General features: G+C 35.9%; 2 protein-coding genes across 6 annotated transcripts; both read right to left on the reverse strand.

Moving 5' to 3' along the window:
- Window positions 1-324: 324 nt before the first annotated feature.
- Window positions 325-2028, reverse strand: LOC147393863 (Eukaryotic aspartyl protease family protein). Its single transcript, XM_086456775.1, has one exon. The coding sequence runs from the start codon at window positions 1994-1996 to the stop codon at window positions 542-544; it is 1455 nt and encodes a 484-aa protein (XP_086312901.1). The 5' UTR covers window positions 1997-2028; the 3' UTR covers window positions 325-541.
- A 6334-nt stretch (window positions 2029-8362) lies between these two features.
- LOC147393864 (lysine-specific demethylase JMJ27-like) lies at window positions 8363-23991 on the reverse strand. Of its 5 annotated transcripts, none has more exons than XM_086456771.1 (14): window positions 22886-23991; window positions 19347-19412; window positions 18117-18244; window positions 17405-17501; window positions 17191-17326; window positions 17001-17064; window positions 15591-16377; window positions 14377-14706; window positions 12425-13801; window positions 12079-12127; window positions 11912-11997; window positions 11212-11331; window positions 9536-9606; window positions 8363-8572 (listed from the first exon to the last, which is right to left on the reverse strand). In XM_086456771.1, the coding sequence occupies exons 1-14, from the start codon at window positions 23774-23776 to the stop codon at window positions 8491-8493; spliced, it is 4284 nt and encodes a 1427-aa protein (XP_086312897.1). In that variant the 5' UTR covers window positions 23777-23991; the 3' UTR covers window positions 8363-8490. The 5 variants fall into 5 exon arrangements, with proteins under 5 accessions (XP_086312897.1, XP_086312896.1, XP_086312895.1 ...); XM_086456770.1 differs by having other exon boundaries at window positions 12079-12151; window positions 17191-17323; window positions 22886-23990; XM_086456769.1 differs by having other exon boundaries at window positions 12079-12151; window positions 22886-23990.
- Window positions 23992-25749: the final 1758 nt, after the last annotated feature.

Genomic DNA, 25749 nt, shown 5'->3' on the forward strand with positions numbered 1-25749 from the left:
CCAAATCCAACAACCGTTTGAATTACCAAATTCTCCACTACACGCCTGTCAATAATACAGCCAGCAAAACTTATACGGCTGCTTTTCCTGCTTTAAGAAGACAGGTAATGGTTGTCAATAGTAAGTAGTAGTGGGCCCATCCACTACTTCTTGAAATATGCGTTGCCATCGTCATTATCTAACCCGTACAACACTGCTCATAACATCAGATAACAAGGACTGTACAGTGTACGATTGAACTTAATTACATTTTTGACCATTTAATTCGTAGATATTTTTTTCATGACCGTTGACTGTTAGGTTTGACTTCGGTGACTACCAAAATTTTGTGGTTAAAAACAGATTATTAAGATTCATTGCCACGTCATCTATTAAGAGGATATCTACGTACACATAACCAACTTTCCGTAAATTACGGTGCAACTTCCAACTTTTTTTTTCTTTTCTTGAAATTGATTGAAATTTAAAAAGACCAAAAAAAAAAAAGGACACTTTTTTTATAATAATAAAAAAAAAAAAAACGTTTCACTAATCTAAGATCTCAGGCGCAGCCGCGAGGAGCGAATCCGATCCGCGATCCAGCACTATCGAACACGACTCGGAACCCTTGCTGTTGTATATTTCCTATGATCGATAACCCACTTGAAGTCCCAGCAAACGCAAAACAAAATACACCATTAGTGTCCACAGGTATCAGGTAGTTCGCAGCGGGCAAAGACACGTCCGCACCACGACCAAAATGCATTACGACCGTTGGTACTTTGACTTCTGTCTTCCCTGATAGATCATAACACGTGTCGAACAATGAGAAACCGGATGCACTTTTCAACGCCTTTGTCCCAGCACGGAAAGCGTCACGAAGGGCTATATACGCAGGACGAGTCAACCGAGTCACGGACGTACCCGAGTCGATAATAACCCCACCGTTCCCAGCCATGTCGAGTTTGAACAACGAAGCTGTGATCCCTGGGACACGCGTACCTCCAACACTGATCCCTATGAGTTCTAAGTAGTAGAATGTGTCCAGTTTAGGGTTACTGACCATAGGCGTGTAAACTGCAGATCTTGACAAGGCCGACTCGCCGAACACAATCGACGATGGCTTAGCAGACGCTGTTCGATCCACCAGGCAGTAAGAGAACTTTCTACCGAATCGACGGCCAGATTGTGACGGAAACGACAATTTTCCCCGGCCGAGACCTAGCAATCCGGCGGCTCCGACGAACAAACCTTCGTTATCGTGACCGCAACCGAACGCAACGTTGACGACTCTGGTTCCTCTAAACGTCAACGTTTCCGTCGAAAATTCTCCAACAGTGAACGATCCGTCACCGTAAGAGACCTGATAAAGACAGGACTTCCTTTGATTGCACCCGGACACATCGAGTCTACCACAGAGGGGAGATCCACAAGGAACACCAGCGAACGACTGCGATTTCTTTGGATCGAAGATCGGATCGGTCTGAGAGTAACATTTCCGACATGGTGAGCACTGTAACCAAACAATGTCGCTACCTGTATCGAGCACCATGTACGAGTACTTAGGTGGAGTACCTACTCCCAACCTCGTAAAATACTCTCCACTCCCTTGAGAGAGTCCAGAGATGATGGAGCTACTGAAATCCTTACCCTGCATACGTGTGCCGTTTCTGCTACCGCGCGCACCATTGGCCACCATGTTTATTAGGGTTTTAACCCTAACATCATCTCTTTCTAACCTGAGATTAAATAGGGATTCGGGAGTTTCATTGACAGATAGAGCATCTCTGTGTTCTAGATGTACAGTGAGAGTGGTTTCAGGGTCTATTTCAGTGGTTTTGGACAGTGTTTCGGCGGTTTCAGATTCGCTCCATGAGAGATCTTCGGGGTTGAGTGTAGGTGGTTTTGAGAGGGGTCCCAAAACTAGGGTTTCGAATTCGAGCGGCTTTGAAAAACCGCTTGAGAGGAGGAAAACGAAGAGGAAGGAAAAGAAAGCGGTTTGGCGTTTTCCTTCCATGGGGGAGAGTGTGTGATAGACCGATTGAGAGAGAGAATAACAGATATAAATAGAGAGAGAAGTGGTTTTGTTTTTAAACAAATAAAGAAAAGGCACGTGTGGTGTGAGTGCGTAAGTTAAAAAGACAACTTTGCCCAGTTATCTTCACTGTATAGAACTAGAAGGATATTTCTAGTAGAGTATAACAAGGGTAAAATTGTCTTTATGCTAAGCGACGCTTAATTATCCAATCCAAACTGGTGTTTTTTGGTTTTTCTAAAAGAACGAGGATGACCAAAATACCCCTAATTTCGCGGAAAAGACAAATATCCAGTGGTTCAATAAAATATCTTGGGACTTGTACAAAGGAGATCGCCATTCCGTATTATTGCGCAAGCTTATACAAATAAGGTTATTTGTATAAACCCTTGAGTAGACACGTGTCAAGCATATTTATATACCACGTGACCCAACAGACTGAAGGAAGGCTCTGCTGTGCTACTTCAGTGAAGAGATCTGGACTTATGCTCCAGGAAAGGCAACTCATTCTATTTCCTTTACTTTTATCAAATTTTATGTGATTTCTTTTAGTGTACACTGTCGGTGCAAAAGTTAGGTGTGCGCATGAGAGAATTGAGTAGGAGAGGTAGGATTGCACCGAAAAGGCCGGGAAGCAGAGAGAAATTATTAATTGTTATTTAATAACACCGCTACATGCTACATTTTCTTCATGACACTAAGTTTGCAACAACAGATTGATCAGTGAAATACAAGGCTTAAAACGGGTTGGGCTCAGGTCGGAGCCCAGATATGAACATATCCATATTCATATCCGAATATTTTATTCGGATCCTATTTGTTAAAATCATATCATGATCATTTTAATTTTACCAAACCTATATTTGGATCCGACCCAACCGAATTAATTACTTTAGATCAAATAATTTCGAACAGTCAACACTTGTAGGTTAAAAAATATATATCTTGAACAATAAAAAATAAAAAAAATTACACAGTAATATATCATTTGGATCTAGGCAGATGTAAGGATAAATCAGTATACGACCCCGATCCGACTAGAGTCAAGAGACATCCACCCATAGACGATCCATTTTTTAATTAGAATATATTTGAAGGGCTCAAACCCATTAAATTCAGATTACTCGAATTTTGGATATTTAGACATCCTAATTTGAATAGTCCCCACTTGAAAGTACCCAAAAAATCAATTTTTTCTAATAAAATTCGTCAACGGGTCTAAAAATATCAAATCTTCGAAATTTGATATTTTGATAAGATCAAATCAAAGGTTCCATGTACCCACGATAAGGCCTTATAAGTCCCCCACCTTCTCCATCCTCATTTAAACACCCTTTGCACATACCTCATTCAACTCGTTTTGAGGCAATCAATGATTGGACCCTTCTTAACCTACGAGAATGGGCCATAACCTTAACCAATATTTTTTAAAACTATATTCCTAAAGTTAGATTTCTATAAAGATAATCTTTTTCAATGAGATGACCCTTATAATCTAAGTTGTTGATCATTCGACCATTTTCTTTATCTATTTATTTTTTGTTTTATCTGAAAATGACCATGCTTTTCAATGTTATCATCATTTGATGGAGAGAGAGAATGCTTAACACCTTTCCCTCTTTCTAATCGAACCCTTACCTAGATTTTAGGTAATTTGATTCTTTATCTGTACAAGAGTCACTATGATGTTAAAATGACGTTTTTTCTAAAAATACATTCTAGATGATCATTCACAATTTTTTATAAAAATAGAATGGTGACAACTCCTAATCTATGTTGTGATGATCTTTAAATTCAAAAATCACTAATTTATAAGAAAAATTCAACCCATTTTAAGCCCAGCAACCCTAGTAAAATAGGCATTTTTTTTATTTGTCTAGATCTAACTACTGAATGTCTGGATAAATTGGGGTTATGGGACTGATTTGAGTGTTCGTCAAACTTTGATGCTAATAAGAATAGCAAATTACTTTTTACATCAATGAATATTGGATGAAAATGGGACAACAATGACGTGTCCGCCTGATGGGGCTTTACATAGTTTTTCTCTGTACAAGGTTCCCATCAAAGACTATTTTTTTTATACTTCTTAAAATTTCTCTTTTGAATTTTTAACTGAAGCACATCGCTCATAAATGCAAAATTAACTGATGAGTTTTCCTCACCAACCCACTTTAAAAAGTTGGACCATCGCTTTAAAACTCGACTTTTACCGTACACCGAGTCAAGTCACAAACTCATGAGTTGACTCAGAAGTATTACTACAGTATAATAAATTTATAAATATTTTAAAAAGTATATTTAATATTTATTTTGTTCTCAACAAAAATTTAACCATAAGGCCAAAGGTGGGTCGAATTTCATAATTTTTCAAATTGACTTGGCCAAGTTGATGATTGACTCAAAGAGTTGATTTGAATTGTGGTGTCGAATCACCTCAAATTCCAATTGAGTCGGCTTGACGAGTTAGGTGGTAGAATTTAGTTGATCTAAGTGTAGCCCCTATACTTTGTGTCAATTAAATCAAATCACGTTCTTTCATTTAAAATTATTGAACTTACGTCCCTTTCCAAAAAGGGAGAGAGATCTTGATTTCAAATCCCCTCATTGGTCATCTATAGATATGTATCCCAACTAGTCGGATGAGATATGCTGCTCTAAGAGACTAGTTTCCTCACTCCCTACTAGTCAGGTTTCTCGACTCGGACACCCATAAGAAAAGAAAAAAATAAAATCCTTCATTTTGAGGTTGTATTAAATTATTAGTTATTTAATAAAATATACAAGATTTTTATTTTTTTATTTTTAAAATGATGATTTTCTGAACCCCCCTCCCCCCGTTTGACATACACCCAATCACAGAACTGTAAATCATTTGCCTTAGGATACACGTAGAATTTTAAAAAAAATTTCTTGTGTACCCGAGGTAAATGATCGAAGATTTTGCTATGGGGGGCATCAAATTATCACAACTCTTCTTCTTTTTTGTTTTTTATTTTTATAGAAAAGTTAAGATGAAAAAAAAATGTTGGAAAACATAAAAAAATAAGATATGGTTGAGATATTTAAGGTCTTCATGCATTTTAGGTGAGTTTATTTATTTATTTAAAAAAGGTGGGGGAAGAATTTTTTTTCTTGTGATGAGCCCACTCTCTTTGTGCTTATTGTGTCGTAACCCATGTTATCTTTCCCTTCTCTTGCGGGGCCATTTCTTATTTTATTGATGTTGGTCAAGTTTTTTTTTTTGTTTTTTAGCAACCTAAATAGGAGAAACGAAAATAAGCTAAAAGACAGGGATGTGCTCTCTCACATGTGATCAAGACCAAGAACGTATGGTGGTAGTCAAACTTTCCCTCTTAGGCACTCTACACTAGTAATAATTGAAGAACCTCAATGACATTTGTCATCTATTGTAGAAAATAATCCAATAGGGTATATATATATATATATATATCATAATATAAACATTCTACTTATCAATAAATTTTAATTTAAAATATCTTAATTGATATTGATAAAGAGTAATGATTTTCTGACGCCCCCATCATAGAATCGTTGATCATTTGTCTCGGGATATGTAAATTTATAAATAAAAAAAAAATCTTGTGTATCCTGAGGCAAATGATTTACGATTTTGTGATGGGGCATATGTCAAAGGGAGGCGTTAGATTATCAAGACTCATTGCTAAAATATATCAATTTCTATGACAATCTTTCAATTGTGTTGAGATACATTGATAAAGATACAATGTATCTTAATATAATGCATTTTATTCTCTAATAATTATTTTCATTCAGGTTAAATTGGTTAGACAATGTGTCACTATGATTCAATTTGATTGGACCAACTTTTTCTCAATTTTTTTTTTTAATTTTTATAAAATGAAAATACAAGTCACAAAAATAGGGTGGACTATTTGTTTTTATCCACCTAAAAAGTGTGTGAAAAGGAGTAATTCTAGATTTAAGTAGGTGTGGCAAGGAATTTCAACTGACTCTCCTTCGGCCTCCTCTCTCTTTTTCATCTTTTTTGTGTGGCATCTATGTAGGTTTAAACAAGGATTTTGTGGTACAAGAAACAATATCCTTAAAACTTACAAAATAGCTTAGCAATGATCATGAAAACCTCAACTCCTAAATCTATGTATTATTAGAAAATATCAATAGCGGAAAAAAAATAATCGACCAAAATTTAATTCTCCAACATAGATTCGTTGGGATAGATTCCTACCAAGTACTTACAAGTAGATTCAGTAGGACTCTGGCGAGTTTCAATGAAAATTTCCAGTATCTTCCTATAGAAGTGGGTGTGAGGAGTAATTTTACCATTTATTCGAATATAGTGTTTAAGAAAGAATAAAAAAGAATAGGTACAAAAATTGGTGGTTCATTAACAAAATTGATTTTATTACGATTTGATGTGATTTTAAAAGATTGATGGAAATTATTTTTCTTAAACTTAATCTTCAATTTGGATAGACTATTTTTGGAATCTGATGTCAAGCCTTTCATCAACATTTCTTTTTTGATGACTCTCTCTCTCTCTTAAATTATTGAACTGTTTTGTCTTTATAAATCTTGAATAATAGAGACACTAATGCTGGAGTGACATTTTTGGGGGGGGGGACAAAAACAACATTTTTATGTGATGACGCACACAAAACCGTAGAAGCGTTCCTTGAGATACAAGTAAAAAACATCTACAGTTATGTGTCCTCCACCAAGTCAAAATGTCATTTTTTTCACCTTAAAAGTGTCACCCCAGCACGACTCTAAGAGAAAACATCCATGAGTGCCTGTTATTGATGGAGAGAGTTGTAGCCCACAATAATTTTCATCACTAATTTATTTTCTTGATTGCCCATTATCATGATGGAGACGTGCTTTAGGAGGTGTGGGCTCCATGCTTCACAACCGTTGATTTCGGAATCAGCACTGGAAAAGATAGTAAGAAATCTCAAGAGAAGCATAAATCTTAGCTGTCACAGACATTCTCTCCCCCACTTCGTTTCATTCAAACATCTTAAAAGTAAGGAAGAAAAATCATTATAGAATTCTTTGCCCTTGTGAACCCACTTTTTTTTTTTTTTTTCTTTTTAAAAAAATAAATGAATCCCACTTAGTTTCACTCCCTATATGTAGTGGGATCCTTGCTGTGTTTCTTTCCTTTGTTCTTAACCCAAGGTTAAAGTTTCTTCATGATAAAAATTAGATTTTTTTTTTTTATTAAAAAAAAAATCACTCAATTAGGTTTTAGGTGGCTTTGGATCAGTTTAGCTGTTATACTGTGTTTAATTATGGTACTTTGTTTGTTAAAATCATTTGAAAGCTTACTGTATTCCAAATGAATATTGTGCAAGTTAAAATAGTAATACTTCAACACCATCTGATCCTGAATCACGATGCATCGAAAGGGTGAGTACTTGTCTCTAAGGATGTAAGAGACTAAAAATGTTAGGATCATGAAATGATCTTGATATCAATGTGAACAGCATTTGAAGACTGAGGATGTCACATCCACATTTGATGACGAGATTCTTAAAAATGGCGACGAGTAATCGTTTCTAGGGACATAAGAGATGGAAAACTGTTAGGATCACAATATCAACTTGAACAGGATTCAAAGAACTGAGAATGTCTTGTCTACATGTAATTAACGACGAGATTGATAAAAATGGTGATCACGTCCTCCATAATCTGGGAAAGAGATCTAAGTATGAATAGTTAGGAAGGCGTGAATTTTCCAAAAAATGGGATAACCCATTTACCCTCATATAAGCAAGGTGTTTTTCTTTGGTTTTACGTTGTCCCAACAAAAAATATTGAGAGCTTCCATTAACACAACACACCAATTTATAGGTAAACAATGGTTAGCTAGCTTCAAAAGGATCGGTGCATTGTAAGTGAAAGTTGGCGTGAAAATAGAATCTCTTAAAATATTAGGGCGATTTAAAAGCACAACGTCACGTTTTGGTCAATATAAGAGATACTCCCTGTATTTTCAAACTGATGACTTGAGCCATACCCCATCTCCTACCAATGTTTTGTTGTGAGAGACTATTATAAAATGATCCAAATGCCCTTGTCTTCAAACTCTTCAACTTCTATGGAAAATTAGAAATTGGACGAGATACTTAACAAGGAACTTGGGACCTCTTCTTACTCTTGAATGAACACCTGCAACTCAAAACTGATCAAAACCATTTGATAAAAACAGATAGTTCCTTGAACAAGCTCAAAAATATGGTCTGATCATTGGATGGCTGAGATCACCCAATTTGCCCCCATTTTCAAGCTCACACTAGAAGAGGTGGCATTCCATCTACCTGCGCACTTGAAAACAAAATAGAAGCTCAAAAGTATAAATTCATAAACTTGTTCACAAGTCCTCAATTTTTTTTAATTACATAAATATGATCAATTAACCCTGTATAACATTAAATGTCTAAGCAAACTAATGGTTCATAATCACAAATTCACAACACATTGCCTTTGCGTGATCGGGCCAGTGCTAGGAAGTGCCTTAATCTGATACATTTTGTCCCTCCATTTGAGGAACTGCAAGAAGACATTCGAAGAGTTCAGACATTTTATAAAAACACAAAAACTCATGCAATCACTTTCACTAACGAAATCACATGTTACTTTTAAGTAATAGCATTGCTTAGTTTTTTTTTTTTTTTTGACTAAATATATTTCCTAAAGTCGTCAAAGATCTCTGGAAGAGATTTCTAATGGAGCGCCTTTCTTAGAAACCCAACTTAAATTGAAAGTTAAGGAATTTAAAAAATGAAAATTTCTTAAGTTTTAAGTAATTGAAAGTCATGTAGTTAGAGGTGGTTGGTAGCAATAAAGTAGCATATGACAGTTTTATAAATTTAGAGAGCTTGACTACTTGTGTGATAATTTTTAATGCTCTTTAAAGCTCTTCTTTAGCAGTGTCCTTTAAGATGGCAAAATTTGGCACATTTCTTAAATGAATTTGTGGGGCATGCAAAAAATTTGCAGATAATTATGGAGGAAAAAGAAGCACATGTAAAAATTTACAGAGATTTATGATAGAGCAATCAAACACCCCATGCCTGCAAATTTTGTTTTATGCCCATCGGCGGTCATACCGAGCAGGGCCTACATTACCTCTCAACAATTCAAACAACATTACAAACTCTCTAAATCTCCATAGATTCGTGAGAGAGCAATCAGACATGCGAGCACAAAATGTGCAAGCTTGTTATATATTAGTGGAGATTTCTCTAATAGCCAATCCAACATTAACACTTTGGAGTCTGGCAAATTGAAACCATCACAACTATGGAACTCCAATAACTCCAAAGTATTCTATGCCAGACGCAACCTTAAGGTGCGTTTGAGAATAAAACTGCACTCCTAGATATTAGTTTTCTGGTGTTTGAGAATAAACGAACAACCAAAAACCCATGGATATCCGCTTTTTACTATTAAAATGAAGAATATAACATATCATCGGAAAGAGAGAAGCTCAAGAGTTGAGAATAATCTTACTTAAGTATAGACATCAGAAGTTTGGCTTCTCTTATAGCTTCACTTACAGCGTATAGGCTCATCTTCTTCACCTGTAAATGGAGAGGAACTTTCATTAGATAGAAAAAGTAATCAGTATCCCATGGGCTACTTTACAAGGACATTCTAGTTTTACATGTATCGAACAAAAACATTCATTTGTTATTTCTCTGCATTTGGTAAGACTTGAAAATGAACTAAATTTTTTCAATATATCTCTAGCTATCAAGAGACGTTCTTACATTTTCTTTGACTAGTCAATGATATTAAGAGCCGTGCTAAACTGACTCGAAAAAGAAAAAAAAAAAAAAAACACTCAACTGACATGGAATGTGCACAGAACCATAGATTTTTTCCTCAAGATACACAAGAAAAAACTATGGTTCTTTGCGCATTCCACGTCAATTGAGTGTATTTGAATTTGAGTGTCCTTTTTCAGTCAGTTTCGCATTATTCTAATACTAAAGAAAAGAAAGTGGGGGTGACTAACCGAATACAAGGAAAGATTACAAGAAGAAAACAAAGGTATCTCTACAGAGAGATAACCTAAACTTCATGGATGGCTAATATTAAGAATTCTATCCCAGCAAAAAAGAAAATCTTCAGAAGAAAATTCCTCTGAACTCGTTAAAGATTTTGCACCATAAATGAAGTAGGCCCAAAATAGTTGAGATGAAATTCTTGTATGGAGTGTTTGAGCCCCTTGGATACCCAGTCGTTTCGCACCTTCCAAATGTCCCAACACACGGGAAAGGGACTCCTAACCTAGAGAATCCTTTTTGAATCATAGTAAAAGGAAAACCTAAACACTGCCATCCCTCAAATAACTTGAAGATAGAATTGGGAAAACTGGAGGACATGCTAAAGAGGAAAAAATCAGGTGACCTGGCAATGAAGTAGAAAGTAATTAACGGACACATACCTGTCTCAGCATTTTAAGTCTTTTCTAAAGCATGTGCAGCACATAAATCATGAAATGATTTCCACTAGGTTACAACCCTATTTTTCAGAACATCTTCCATTGGAAAGAACACTACTTAAAAACTCAATCAAACTAATACAGAATGACAGACATAAAAGTTTAACGGGCATATGAGAAGATTTTTTTTCCCCCATAACTCCAAATCTCCAAATAAAACGAATATATTGAGCCAATAAATAACTTGTTATTCAGAAGTTTAACTCATATTCCCTCCTGTGAATCAAGATTGCAGCTTTCCCTATTTATTTCACCTTCACTAGTGCAAAAATAAGTAAATAACAGTTCATCGAAGTTCTAATCAACATGGTGTGATCCATCTGTTCGTGAAATAATAGACATGATAAAAATCAATGTGGGTTATGTCATTGAACTCCAGAACTGCAGACACAAGTATTGGAATCTACCGTGGCATGCCTTACCATATCCATATGCACAAGTATTGCTTCCTGAAGTTGATCATGCAGCAATTACTAGCATCAGGATTTATGTGTGATTAATGCAACTACGCATATTCTAATAAAAATCTCAGCTAATCTTATGCACCATAAAAATGGAATTATTGACTTGCAAGTGTGGTAAATCCATGATGATGGTCATGGTAGCATATTAAAGACAAACTACTATACAGAATAACCATTAGTTGATCACAAGAAGGCAAAAACAAACATATGAATACCTCCAATTTATCTTCCTTAGCCCTGTGGATTTTAGGGAGTAAACGGAACTCTTCCGTTAACCGAACGCATTCTTGAAGATTGTCAGGAGATACAAAGTCCAAGGCCACTTTAATGCATGACTGAAGGAGAGGGAAGTTTGTGATCAACTCAGTAATAAAATCACAAACAACTTATTAAGAAAAAAATGACACAATGAACAAGTAACAAAATCATCCTAAATGGAACTGTCATGTAAAAATAGAACCTTGCCAAGGCAGCACATTATTTCAGCCACAAGGAGATGCTATGTTTTAGCCATGGATGCCACCAAGGCTAATATTATCCGTCACAAGTAACACATATGTTTTACTTTTGATACTAAATTAGTTGGGAATTAAAACTAGCTGTTAGGCAAGGGTTCCCACTAATACAGCACAATAGCAGGTAAAGAAGTCTGCCCTTGAGTGTATGATTCATCTTGTCACTTATGTTAATTGCAAGGTAACTAAAGAAAAAGCTGTTGAGAAGCCATACATCTCTCACTAAAACAGTGGTCCTTACTCTATCGCACATCAGAAAAGGCAAGCTTATCAGAAATTGGCTAATTTTATGTATTTAGAATCAAATCTTGCCAAAATAATCATTCTTTCTTCTCTATTGTGCACACCAGAAAAGGCAAGCTTATCATAACTAGCAAACTTTATGTATTTAGAATCAAACCTGTCTATTTCTAACTTGATGAGGACATCCTGCTGGAATGAAAACAGCCTCACCAAGGTACTGCTCAAATGTCCAAGGTTCGACTTCTGCAAAGGAAAAAATCGTTAAATAGCATCATTATCTTCCAACTTTGCAGGTTCACAATAGCAAAATAATCAGTCACTTACCAAATTCCTCTTTCAGTTGCTTCTTATGTCTTTCATTCAAGAAAAGGGTCTGATCATGAATAGGATGGATAACCTGAAGTAAATTGTCAGGCCTAAATAGGTAATTTTCATTTAAAATGAATATTGTGGTACGACAACATAAATTCCTTGCTTCAAAACCCCACGAAGCAATGAATTCCTTGGGGCCACCCTCCAAGGTAGGTCTGGTTGACCCTTGAGTCAACCAGTTGCACGTGGGACTTTCCAAGGAAGCGGTGGCACGGTGCATGTGACCACAGGATTACTCTCACCCGAAGGGAGGTGAAACCCACACTAAGCCAAAAAAAAAAAAAGCAATGGAACTCACAGAATTGATAGGAACATTGTTGATATCGCGAAATTCTTTCCAATGCTTGCGCAGGTACTCAATTAACTTTGGTACATCCTGCCTTCGAAAGATGTCCCAAATAGCACCTCCATTGACTACCTTCGAAGTGTCATCATTTAGAACAGAAACATTTATCATATTTGGGTCTGGCTTCTTTGAATCTGGAACATTGACTCCTTTACCTCCTGAAACCAAAGTAAAGGAACCATCTTTCCCTTTGATAAATTTGTTTGTCTCTGTTGCATTAGAGGGGAGAGCACAATCTTGATCACATGAATCATCTCTACCAATCACTTTATACTCACAATCAAGACCACGAACACAACATAGATCTTCAGTGGCAGGAGAGTTGGAGGTCGCATCCTTCTCACATGGTGGGAAAACATTCCTATTGGCAACATCATTGCATCTTAAAGAACAAGGTTCTTTCATTTCAGAGTCCTCTTTTTCAAGTTTTTTAAACTCCTCATCTAGCCTTTCATGCGCATATGATTTTATAGGAGAAATGTTGACACATTTACCACATCCGTTGTTCATTGGGTGATGGTTATCCAATTTCCCCGTCCTCACACCCATGACCTCTTCTATCTGATACTGCTCTGATGTTCCCGTCCCCAGACTCTGACTTTCAGGAACCAAGGTACTTTTAACATCACCAGGGCTTAGTAAAGAACCTTCTTTAACCTCAATCTCTTGCTTATGAAATTCATTGTCCACCCCATCATTCCTTTCCAGCAATGGGTTTGTCTCAAGAATGCCAGCACATTTTGAGCAGCTGGGTTCCTTCAAATCATTTACTTGAAGGTCAAGAATGTGACCACCTGTATTCAGCTCTCCCAGCAACTTTTTGTCAGTATCAACAGTAACCCTACATTCTAGGCAAGCAGGCATTCCTTCAACAGATGGTTGTTTACTAAGTTCAAATTCCTTGGTGTCCGGCAATGGAATGGTCCTCTCAGATATATCCTCAGATTTTGGATATAAAGATTTTTCACCATTCTCATGATGTCCATCTTCCCTTCTTGTCTCCAATTCCTTTCCAAAAACATTCTCATGTTTATGAAAGGAATATCCCTCACCGTTCAATTGACATTTGTCCATTTTCTCTTCCTTCACGGTCACATCATCTAGCCAAGGAGAGTTACTCTCAACATTGTCCACGTGTCCTGTTGGCTGAGCCTCTTCACCTTTGCAAGGTTGTTCTAGCGGATTTCTTGTGGTTCCATCCAAGGTTTCATTTATCCCAACATAGAGTTCATGCAAGTCTTCAGCTGCATGTTTCTTCTGAATATTCCTTATGCTACTATGTTGCCAAGGTGCGATCTTCACCTCAGTTGTGTGAGTCAGAACATTTACCTAAACACAAATTTAGTAACAGCATGGTGATGGTTCTAAGTAGGTCATAGAAAATTGGTCAAACTGAGAAAATATAAATCTCACAAATAAGAAGCATCTTAGGATGTTTTGCTGAACTTTCGGCTGATCACCAATTAACCATAAAATACCATATTGCACAGTTATAGATGGGATACAACTTTATGAGCACTATAAGGAATGGAGAGTGATAAGAAAGTCGGTGGCATACATAGTTGTATGGTCAAATATTATGGAGGACACTGATCTAATGTATAAGGAGAATTTGTGATGTGGTCCGATCTCATTCCTATGAAACAGCACTTTTGAATGTATATTACTAAGAAGACATGAAAATTAACAATAAAAGAATCTCAGCCCAACATTTTTGTTGACCCTAAATATTCTAGATAAGCTCAAGAAGAAATACAATGTGAAGGTCAAAAGAAAAAAAATTGATTCAATTACACAGAGCAAGTAAGTTTGGTACTCTCTTTTTTAGCTTGGTAGTAGGTTTGGTACTTTAAGCAGCAGCAATAGACAAGAAGAAACAAAGAATTCAAAAGTAAAAAATATACCGCATCAGACATATCACAGTGCAGCTTTGTAACTGAATCACCTCTGCCAAGCTCTTCCGAAAATCCATATGCAATGTACGTTTTGGGTCCTAAATCCGGCTTTGAGCTCTTTTCAGGAAGCTTAGTAGCAAGATTCAGAAGACCGGATTTTGGATGGGTGTAATCACGAAATGGGAGTGCAGCAATAAATTCAGCACCATGCCTTGGCAAACGATCTTCAAATGAACTCGATGAGGGCCAATCCTTCAGTTTCAACATCTCTGGCCACCCACTCTTATGCATACGACCCTCTAAGTAGCCTTTGAAGAATTGGCGAATGTTAATCTCAACCTAGAGTACAAGAAAAAATAGAAATAATAAATACACAATTTCCAAGTGAAACTAAGATTATTGCATCAACGCATATAACCAAAAGTCTGAACTAGAAACTATTTCATCAAGGCCATGATGACTAGCTAGAACATATATAAGGTGAGAATAAACTAAAAGAATATAGCGTAAATAATGAACAAAAAAATTTAAATAAATAAACTAGTAATTTATTACATGTATACTACTCTAAAGTATGCTAATTGGATTCTTAAAAATGGGGGCCATACCCGTTTCCAACAACTAACTCTCAAGCGTAAACTGATGTATCAATGGTGTTCCCATGTGATACCGAGGAAGCATACTTCTAACAGCATCATGTCCTATTCCCAAGAAACAATTATACAATATCAGGTAAAGAAAAATGTGTACATTATTTTCTTTCTGATCATTAATGATAAAGATGTCCCTCTTGTCATCCGATTTAACTTTATGATAGTTACACAATCATCTCCATGAAATATTGGAAAATGGAAATAATAACACAACAAACTTTCTCCTTTCTGTCTAGTTGCCAAATGATAACCTAAGATGACTCCAAGAAAGAAAATGTTGAACACAAATTTCAAACAAGAAGCATGCTACAAAGCTGGGAGTCATTGCAGAATATGGAATAAGTTTGTATGAATCAGTGACTCGCTTATGTAAGTTACTTGTATCAGTACCCATTTAATCAAGTTGTACTTTGTAACAGATAGACAATCTCTGATACCAAAAGAAAGAGACCGTAATGAGCAACATTGGCAATCACATGAAATGGTTTTGAGCATCAGATGAGGACAATAATGGACGATTAAAGAAGAAAATATAAAATGCAAATCTAAAGCACAAAAATAGAGGCTGACCTCACACCAATCAAAGCAGTCAATGGCTTTCACACTTTGTGCCTCCTCTTTGAGCTTTCCTTTGGCTCCTGTCTCTCTAAAAGCCCTCCACATGACCATCGGTTCCCAACTTAGACCAGATGTCTTTTCAAGTACATTTCTAACTATAACAGGTTCACCTCTGATCCAATGGTTCTGGAAATGCTCGATTTCATCATCTCTTACTTCAACAGCATTTTGGCAGTACAAAAAGTTATCATGACTGTTCTCCCTAAAAGCTGCCTGTCTCACTTCAGAATTTTTTCTGCTGCCCTCTTCAGAAGAACCATTAGGAAGGCACAACGAACACGGTAGAGAAAAATCACCATCCAAGAACTTATAATTATTCGTAAGTTCCTCTGCATTCTTAAGCATCTCGGCTACCCAATTAGCTTTGAAGTTGCACCTTAGTGTTAGTACCTCAGTCCCACAACCTCCACGCTCTTTTGGAGGACATGGAATGCTACCATCGGCATTCGCTTTCCAATCAGGAAAGTGACAGAATGCTTCAGTCATACAATCAGTTTCCATTCGTGCCACTTGACTCTCCCAACTAAATCTTTTTCTAAGTGCAACAGTTTGGCCTTTCACATCAGTTCCTTGACTTTGAGCTCTTTCAATGAACAGCCCATGAGAAGATTCTGCTTCTTTACCACCAGGTTGGAGACCTTCTCTTAGTTCCCGACAACATGTGAGACAGAGATCATAAGAACACTGGAGGTTGGGGCAACTTCTGTGGAAATTGACAATGGATGTATTGCAATTGTTGCTGTTGAATAAGAGAATATGCACGGTAATTACTTGTTCCATTATAAATGAAGACAATAAAGAGATGAATGTGTTCACAGAGAACTTTCAAACTTGTCAAAATGTATGAATATTTACGAAATAAATATCCAGTGTATGAGAACTAAGATTCCTGACAAATGCTGCTGGATTCAATCAAACACGAACCAATAAATGAAGTCATCAAGTTTGTTATTGCATGAAACTTCAATAAGTAGAAAGGGGGAAAAAATTACAACAATTAAATTTCAGTCCAAAAAGAAATACATATTTAAACAGGCATTCATAGAACTAAACTGTACTTTAACGCACAAGGCCTAATTTTGGTGCTTTGGAAAAAACAGGTCAGACTTTTTTCTGGTAAGTTTTTTTTTAGTCATACTTTTTTCCCAAATCTCATCATTTTTGCATAAGTATCAAAAACAAGAAAAAAGAACAGCATCTCCTTGCACATCCAAACAGGCACCAAGTACATTCGTAATTCCATATGATCCATACGACCAGCAGAATTCATCTTTTCAAGAAATAAGAAGAAAGTGTCAAAGTAGGAACTTCAAAAATATTTACATGTCTCAGTTCCATCCATCAGGAAGTTTTAGAGAATACCAGTACTGACGATCATCCTCTTCCAGTTCGGTCCTAGTTATATCCATTTCTGTCAGTTGAGTACCTAAAGTAACAAAGAAGAAAAACTATGAATATGAAGTGCTAATAGTGTTGTGTACTTACAAACCTAAGACTTAGCATATAAAAGAAGCACAACTTCCATTGTGGTTGCTCTATCAGATTATGGTACCTCGTATCTTGGCTTCCACCTCTAATTCAGAGTTTTGCTCCAAGTGAATTTGTCTGAGGAGAGGCAGAACTCTATAGAGCAAGTAGAGCAGCCGTTGCAGTTTGACATTGCGACCGGCTTCTGGACGACTTGCCTGCTAAATACCAAACCATATAATTTATTTTAAGAAGTTCCAGCAAATTAAGTTAAAATATAAGGGTAAATAATGATGTACCATAACTAAATCCTCACGCAAGCATGCTTTGCAATTGCAATTACCACGACAGAAAGGGCATGCGTTCCTAATTTCATCCCTTGTTTTTCCAGGGTACCTTTTCATTTGTTTCAAACAGAACAGAATTTTGGCATAATGAGAACAATCAAAACAAAGCCAGTATATATTGGAAATACAAATCAGTAATAAAAGATAATACATTATCCTAACATTCTCAATGATAATAGTTAAAAAAAAATTCATACTGAAATAAAATATCTGACCACTAATCTCTTCATACAACAGCTTGAATGAGAGGTGTATCAGGTCAGGTGTTCCTGATGGGAAACTCAATGGGTGTGCCTAGCAGAAACTGTCAGGTGAACCTCTATCATGTTATGATAGACAAAACAAACTTTGGACACTGCAGAACATGAACAAGCTCCACATGGAGCCCAAGGTGAATTTTTTTCCAATGAAAGCAGGACAGTGGGTCATCAGACCTGAAATTCCCCATTAGGGACACCTAACTGGCACCACCACTCTTAAGAAATGTCCCATCTCAAATTTTAACCCTCTCAAATGAGTTTACAATATTCTAGTTTAAAAAAATTATGACAGTATTTTTGTTTTTCGATCATACCAAGGTCCACCATGCACAAAAGTCTGAAAATTAAGAGTTATAGCGTCGATATTTTCTTGAGTGATAAACTTTGACTCATAGTTTCATTACCACTTTTTAAGGCAGTCATAGCAGTAGCGTTTCCTGTTGCAATTAGAACAAAAGATGACGCCCTTGTCATTCCGCATACATTGGTGGCACATTAAACTCCTCGTTTCCATGTTTTCACTGGCACAATTCTAAAAAGGAAACTTGTTAGAATTGAAATAAAATTCAAAAATGAGTCGGACCAAAGATTTATAAAATCAGATATTCAACAAATCTGCAACCGATGATCAATTGTTACAAGGGTCAACTAAAAACCAATATTCTATCTTTCAATTCTCATTACTTAAGGAAAACTTCATACTTGTTTCCTTTTCTACATCATGTTAAGTGGAAGACTCTATTATGGGAAGACGTAAAGTAGCTACTGTTGGGCATTGGATTGATGGTCCCAAGCCCGGGTGAAGGAAAAGGCTTAGTCAAGTTGGCAGTAAATGTAAAGTTTGTAATATCCTTCATGACTCCTAATCCTTTATGAATGTAGGATCAGGATTTTTGTTGTCAATCACAAATAATTGGGATGAGTCTCTGAAGATAATGGAACCCCTTCTCACTTCTTTCTACTGGTATAGACAAATTTGCCAGGTGAAAAGGATACCCCATATGTGTGTATGAAAAAATAAAAGCGTCGTATTCATCTATTTATCTATGTCTATGGCGTATTAACGTTTGAAACTAAAGTAGACAAACAATACTTGTCTTGACCTCGTAAACAAATGTCACAGCTGAAGATACTTGTCTTGACAGAAGATATAACCTTAAATCGAATAGCTTGGAGAAAAAGGATTCACGTTAGCATCGCCAATATTTGGGATAAGGCATAGACGACAATGATTTAGAAGGAACTTGCATTGCAACTCCCAAACTAGAATGTGATTCAATTGAGAGTTTAATCTTTGTGGTTTATCGTAGTATAAAGGCATTGATGTTTCCAGCATACTCCAGCTTAATTTATTTTTTGTTAATTGACATCAATCAAAAAAAATTTATGTAATTAAAATTTTGAGTTTCTCCCGAGTGAAAAAAAATAAATAAATAAATAAAGCAGGTATACATTATATATAGGGCACTCAAGCATTAACCAAATAAGTATTGAAATTCATAAACCATAATATAGCCTTCATCCTTTTACACTTTCATTAGAAGTCAAATAAATATTATAAACAAGCACAGAAAGTACTCAAAGGTAGACTTCGGCTTAAGCAATTGAGTGAACTTGAAGTGTTAGTCACATACCCTGCCTTTTGATATTGGTTCATAGGGTGCAACTGGCTGCATGGCGAGATGGTTCCACTTTTTTGACTGTAAATGAGAAAAATGAATATAACTGAGAAATAAGGAAAGGAAATCACACGCACTCACGCACCATAGTGGCATGAAATGAATAAAAGAAAAGAAAAACTAGAAGAAGAGCTGATGACTCTCTGCAACTCTCTCTTTCTTGGCCTCTTGTTTTGTTCATTCTCAACCCATGAAGCTCCAGACTCAAATCATGAAACCCTTCAAACCCACCTTGACTCGAATCATCCTGTCTTGTTTCCTCTACTCTCTCTTCTTGTCTCTCTTAACTAATATGTTAAGAACCTAAACCAATACACCAGAAAGCGCAAACCTGTTGGAATGCATCAAATTTAAGCCCTTATCCACTTAGGCACGTAACAAACCACCACATTTCACTCTGGACAGAGCACTTCTCAGGGATTTTTTTTCCCATAGCCCAAAGCCTTGGGCACTTCTCGAGGCTTTTCTCGAGCTTTTCCCTGTAGCCTGTAGCACTCCCACGTAGCTTTTTCCGTGACTCAAACTCGAGACATGCTGTTGGCTTTAATACCAAATGTAAAGAAGCTAAACCAATACACCAAAAAGCCTAAATCTATTGGAATGCATCAAATTTAAGCCCTTATCCACTTAGGTATGTAACATAATAATGAACATGGTTTCAAGTCTCGGACTCAGTCCAAATCCCCTAGTACCAAGTTGAATCAAACAATCAAGACCCAAGTCCATGAGAGATCAAAATTATTGTATAAAACATATTGAATGCCAAGTCGGATCAATATAATCTTGAGTCCAAGTCACAGTGGTTTTACAAACCGGCCTGAGAGGAACCCGAATTGACTCAAACAAGACAACTTGGGATCACCATAGACTAAAACTATAATTTATGGTTGCTTGAGTGTTGCATGGTTTTATACTAGTAATGTTGTAAGCCATCTTTCCCATAAATGGTGTTCGGGTCACAAATGATCCAAGGAAAACTTAAAGATCTCATTCCTATATGAAATAATCACCCACTACAAATAGAATTAAAGAAGAAACGGATTTGGAACGGAAATCTCTTATATAGTCTCTAAGTCTACCCTTTACACCACTAAAACAATGCAACATTTGAAGAACCTACATATTTCAATTCTTACTAGTGAAGTTAATTATAAAGAGTAAACAGATAAATGATCCTAACATTCTGCTCTTCTTCAAAAAGTTTAGTACTCAAGGTGGTAAGATAGATAATTTGATCCTTAATCACCCCAATCATTATCATTATTGTTTCCCTCATCCTCATTTCACCTATATCATAATCAAAGTTGTTTGTCAGGGTGCAAGCCCAATAAAAAAGAACGACTAGTTTCCAATGATGTCATTTTTTGTCAGAGTCTGGCATAACGCTTTTGTAATTGGATCTGGTGTAATTGGTTTTGTCATAGATGAACCAATTGACTAGCAATTCTGACATTGGAATGAATTTTTACGTCATTGGCAAGATGATACTCTTGCAACTTTGCAAAAGCAATTGTTGTTATTGGTTAGAACTAAGATTCCGCTCACGTGTACTACAATACCACTAGTTGGAATAGAATTCCTAACGCAGCAGAATAATAACATGATCCATAGAAAACACTGGTATCAAGGGAATAATGAAATCAACCAACTACAAAAAGGACAGTACTTACATTGTTCCATTAAGGTACGTCACAGGAATTAATAATTGAAAATTTCACTACGTAAAATTAAGAAAAATACAAGAAAGACCAACTTCTCCGACCCTCTAAACCCACTTATTAAACTCACAACTCTCAATTAATGTCCAGTTGAATCCCTAGAACCATTGCAAGTAAAACCGATAAAACCTCGGAACACCCTTCTAACAATCAAAACACGCAATTGACCTTCAATTGAATGATTGAGATATTCAAGTCCTATCCATAGCCCCCTCTCCCTTCAATAGAGGAAATGGAAACCCTAATCAACAAGAAAAGTGGATCTGTGGATGTGATTGGTTGTCTAAAAGTCTAATGGCTGCTAACAACCAATATCAGCCCCAGCTTTGAATTCAAAACAAATTCTGAAAGTAATGTCGTGAGGCTCGTAATTTTCACTTCAATAATATGTTTCATTGGGAAGGCACTTAAAATGACACTAGGATCGAGCAAATTTTTTTATGTCTGGCAAATCTAGGCCAGTTAAAGGTAATTTCTTCATTTCAAGGTCCAAAACATATGAACAAACCTTCTATTAAATTGTTTCCAATTCAGAACTTCATGGGTGAACTCGTAGTTGTACCAAATGTGTCCTGAAGTATAGCATCATAATCCAGAGTCGGTGTCATCATCAAATTCCCATCCCAAATATTTGGGGTCAGCTTGCTTCATCATTCAAATCAATGAATGCAAACACCACCTTGAAGTTGCCCTTCGTGCATTGGAATTGAAAATATGGTTCTACTCGTGAAATACATCTAGAGGGATCTGCCCCTTCGAAGTGTAAAAAATCCAATTTCATTCATGGAAACCCTAGGTCATGATCGCCCAATTTGGGCCCCTGTGGCTCGTAGTTGACAACTTCCTATTTATTCACGAAGTCTACCCAGCAAACAGAAAAATAATGCAACCCCTTCAAAACCTACTTATTTTGATTCCCATGTACTAAAAAGATACCTTGCTATGAGCAACTACAATATAAAGATAAATATTAAACAACTAAAAGATACTAACTGAAATGAGATGCATGGGTAGTGAAAATTTCGCTGAATTTGTATTGTTCTCTATTGGAACGATCTTGTGGATTTTGGCTATGGTCTATGGTCATTCATATTTATTTACAATATTGTGGCCAAACACTACCTCTATATTTATCTTGTTGTCCAAGATGATTGTTTGTCATTGTTAATTGTCTAAGTTTTTGTAGAGTCCCCCCCTCCTTAACAGATACAGATACATTTTTATATCGATTTTATATGAAGATTGTTGATTATCAAAGAAGATGAAGATTTTATTGATTATAAACATACTCCGATACTATTTTGGTCCAATTAGAGGAACCAAAAGACCAAGAAGCCAACGGAAACCTTTGAGCAATCTTTAAAATATGAAGTATGTGTCATGTTTTGACTTCATAATTACATTGGCTGAAAAAAATTTACCAACACAAATTTGCTCACAAAAGTTCAAAACGTTGAACTTTTTTTCCAATCCTACCACATTTTTCCCATGGTAAAGTAGACCTTACTCCAAGTTTGTTCACCTACACAATCCAATCTTAATTAACAAGAAATTAGGGTTTTCTTAATGAAAAGGAACTAAAAGTCAATTTCAAAATGAAAGCATCAACAGGCCACCCAGGTTTGAGGGAAACTAATCTTAGTTTGGAGAAGCCTCGGTTAGAAGAAAGCACTACTACAGATGACCCCAACTATAGAAGTACATTATATAAGTAGAAATTTGTAAAAAGAAGATGATATTAAGTGAAATTAGGGTTTAAAAAAATGAAAAACTCACCGATAATCTTGTATTACGTACTCCATTCCCAGAAATTGCTCTTTTCTTGCCTGAATTCCCATGTATTTTGCTGGGATTCATCAATAATTCACCAGAACTCGTCTGTTTTTTGCCAGCATTCTTCCTATTTTTGCCAGTGTTCCTCCGTTCTGCAACGGAGTCCACCAACATTTCACCTGAAATCACCTGTTTTTTGCCGGAATTCCTTCTATTTTTTCTAGAACTCATCCGCCTAACACCAGATTCCACCATTAACTCGCCAGAATTCAGTTTTCTTTTCCTAGAATTCCTTCGTCTAACACCAGATTCCACCAATAATTCCCCAGAACTTACCTCTTTTTTTCCAGAATTCGGTCCACTTGTGTCAATTTTCCCCTGTATTTCGCCAGATTCCACCAATAATTCCCCAGAACTTATCTCTTTTTTTCCAGAATTCGGTCCACTTGTGTCAATTTCCCCCTGTATTTCGCCAGATTCCACAAACAAGTCACCTGAAATCAACTCTTTTTCACCAGAATCCTTCGTATCCTCACTCAATAGCTTCGTCCCCTTATCAACAACGCAATCTTCTCTCTCCACCTCGCAAACAGACATCACTTTCTCTTTCTCTTTCTCCTCCACACCCGATCCTTCTCTCCCACACGAATCTCTGGCTCTCCTCCCTCTTTTCCTCCTATCTTCACCACCATTAACGATCTCTTCTTCTACAGTAACATCAACAGTACTGGACTTCAACCCTTCTCTTCTCTTAGTCTTCAATCTCCTCTCCTTTCGAAGCTGTTCCTGCAAACGATGCTTCTTACAGTAGGCGACTCCCTCCAAAGCCATCTCAGGACATCGCCAGTTAGGCGTACCCGTACGCACACATTGCCGACCCGACGGAAAATCCATGCAAATCTTCTCACTTTATCAGAAATCTACACGAATCTTTGCAAAAACAAGAAGAAATCTTCCCATTTTTTAGTTAGAATTTGCTCTGTAACTAAAGATTCCAGGAGACTCTTACATTTAAAATTTGAGAGAGAGAGAGAGAGAGAACGAAAAATAGAATTTTGTTTTACTAATTTTAAGCTCTTCGCGGGCAATTTTAGTGAGAGAGGTGAAATTTGACAGTCTGGATCTCACTAAGACACTAGTTTAAGGACAGCTTAAGCTTTATTGTATAACGTTGTCGAACGCTTTGTGTTCAGCGTAGAACCAAGATAAGAAAAGATTCTTTAGGTAGAAACTCTAGGAAATCTTTTTCATCCTGACAGTTCGTTGAACGTACAGTGTCCAACGTCGATGGACTATAGAAATTGTTCTTTTTAATTTTTCGTGCGAAGGACATTATCATTTTCTTTTGGTGACAGACACGAGGTACTGTACTATTTATTTTTACCATAAATGTTCAAATAATTAGTATTTTTTTCTTCAAATTTACATATTTTAATATTTAATACCGCAGTACATGTGGTGAGTTTTTATTAAAACAATAGAGATTCTATTGACACACCACAATGGATGTCCCAAAGATTGGTGTGTTATAAGAAAAACTTAGTGTGTTAGTAAATGTTCTCTTAAGCATCATTATCGATAAATTATCTACAAATTTGTTAATTAAAAAAGTGACGAATTCACGAAAAAAATATGTGTTTGAGAATTAAAATGAATAGTGTATTAAAATTGAAATTTGGATATAAGTTGCACACATTTAGAGAAAGAGTAGTGTTAGAGTGACTTTAGATTGATACCTCATTTCACACTTCTTGACCTAAAAGTGGATAGGAATCATATATACTTTTTAACTCAATCTCGATGAAAGTATCTATGATTCTCATACACTTTTATGTAAAGAAGTGCGATATAAGATTTTAGTCTAAGGTCATTCAATATTATTCTTGGGGGAAATATGACTTGTGTTATAAGTAAATTTTAGTGTATTAATAGAGGTTCTATAAAATAATTTGATCATGGCTATTTTCATCATTTAAAAATTAATGATTCTCTAGAAGAATTAGATAATTACTATTGCCTCACTAAATTTTATTAACGTCACACCAACTATAATACTTAGAGTAGGGGTGTCAATGGGTCGATTCCAATTCAGTTCCTATGAATATTAGAACATTAACCTTTCTATTTTATCGGTTTCAATTTCGATTTTAAAATAAGTGAAATCGAAATCGGAACTATAAAAAAATCACGAGAACCCGTCGATTCCGATTTTCAAGAATCGAATGAGAAAAATTATTTCAAAATCATTATTTAAAAAAATCTTTTTAAAAAATAACATATTATTTGTAAAGTATCAACTTTACAATAATTTGTTTCACTAAAATGATGATTTAATAATTTTTATTTTTAAATATTAAAATTTATTCTCTTTACAAGTAAAAAATGTAAAAGGAAATGACTCATCTTAAGTTCAAATATTTAGTTTATAAGAAATTTGAAAAACTTAATATCATATATGTTAATTTTAAAATATAAGAGTACCTTGAATGATGTATAATATAAAAATAAATCGGTTCCAAACACCCATCAGATATAACCTAATGGTTCCAGTTCCTATTAGTTTAGTTTCATGTTAGTCCCGACTCTAATCGATTCCAATAAAAAGATAATCATAATCGAGTTTTTCGATTTCGATTTCGATTCAGATTTGAGTAAATGGGTACCCATTGACACCCCTAACATAGAGTGATTTACAATACATAGGAATTGTCGTGGTATTAGTAAAAGTTGGTGCGGTAATAGCAGCTCTCAAGAATTAAATTGTAACACAATTGAAAAAGTAAAGTTTTCTTACCGTTTTCTAGGGTGAACATGTAAATAGTACTTCGATTGTCGTAAGTGGGAAAAGGTGCGCATGTTACCAAAAG

This window comes from Akebia trifoliata, chromosome 10 (assembly GCF_017979445.1).
Source record: "Akebia trifoliata isolate Shusen 1 chromosome 10, ASM1797944v1, whole genome shotgun sequence".
NCBI classification, from domain to species: domain Eukaryota; kingdom Viridiplantae; phylum Streptophyta; class Magnoliopsida; order Ranunculales; family Lardizabalaceae; genus Akebia; species Akebia trifoliata.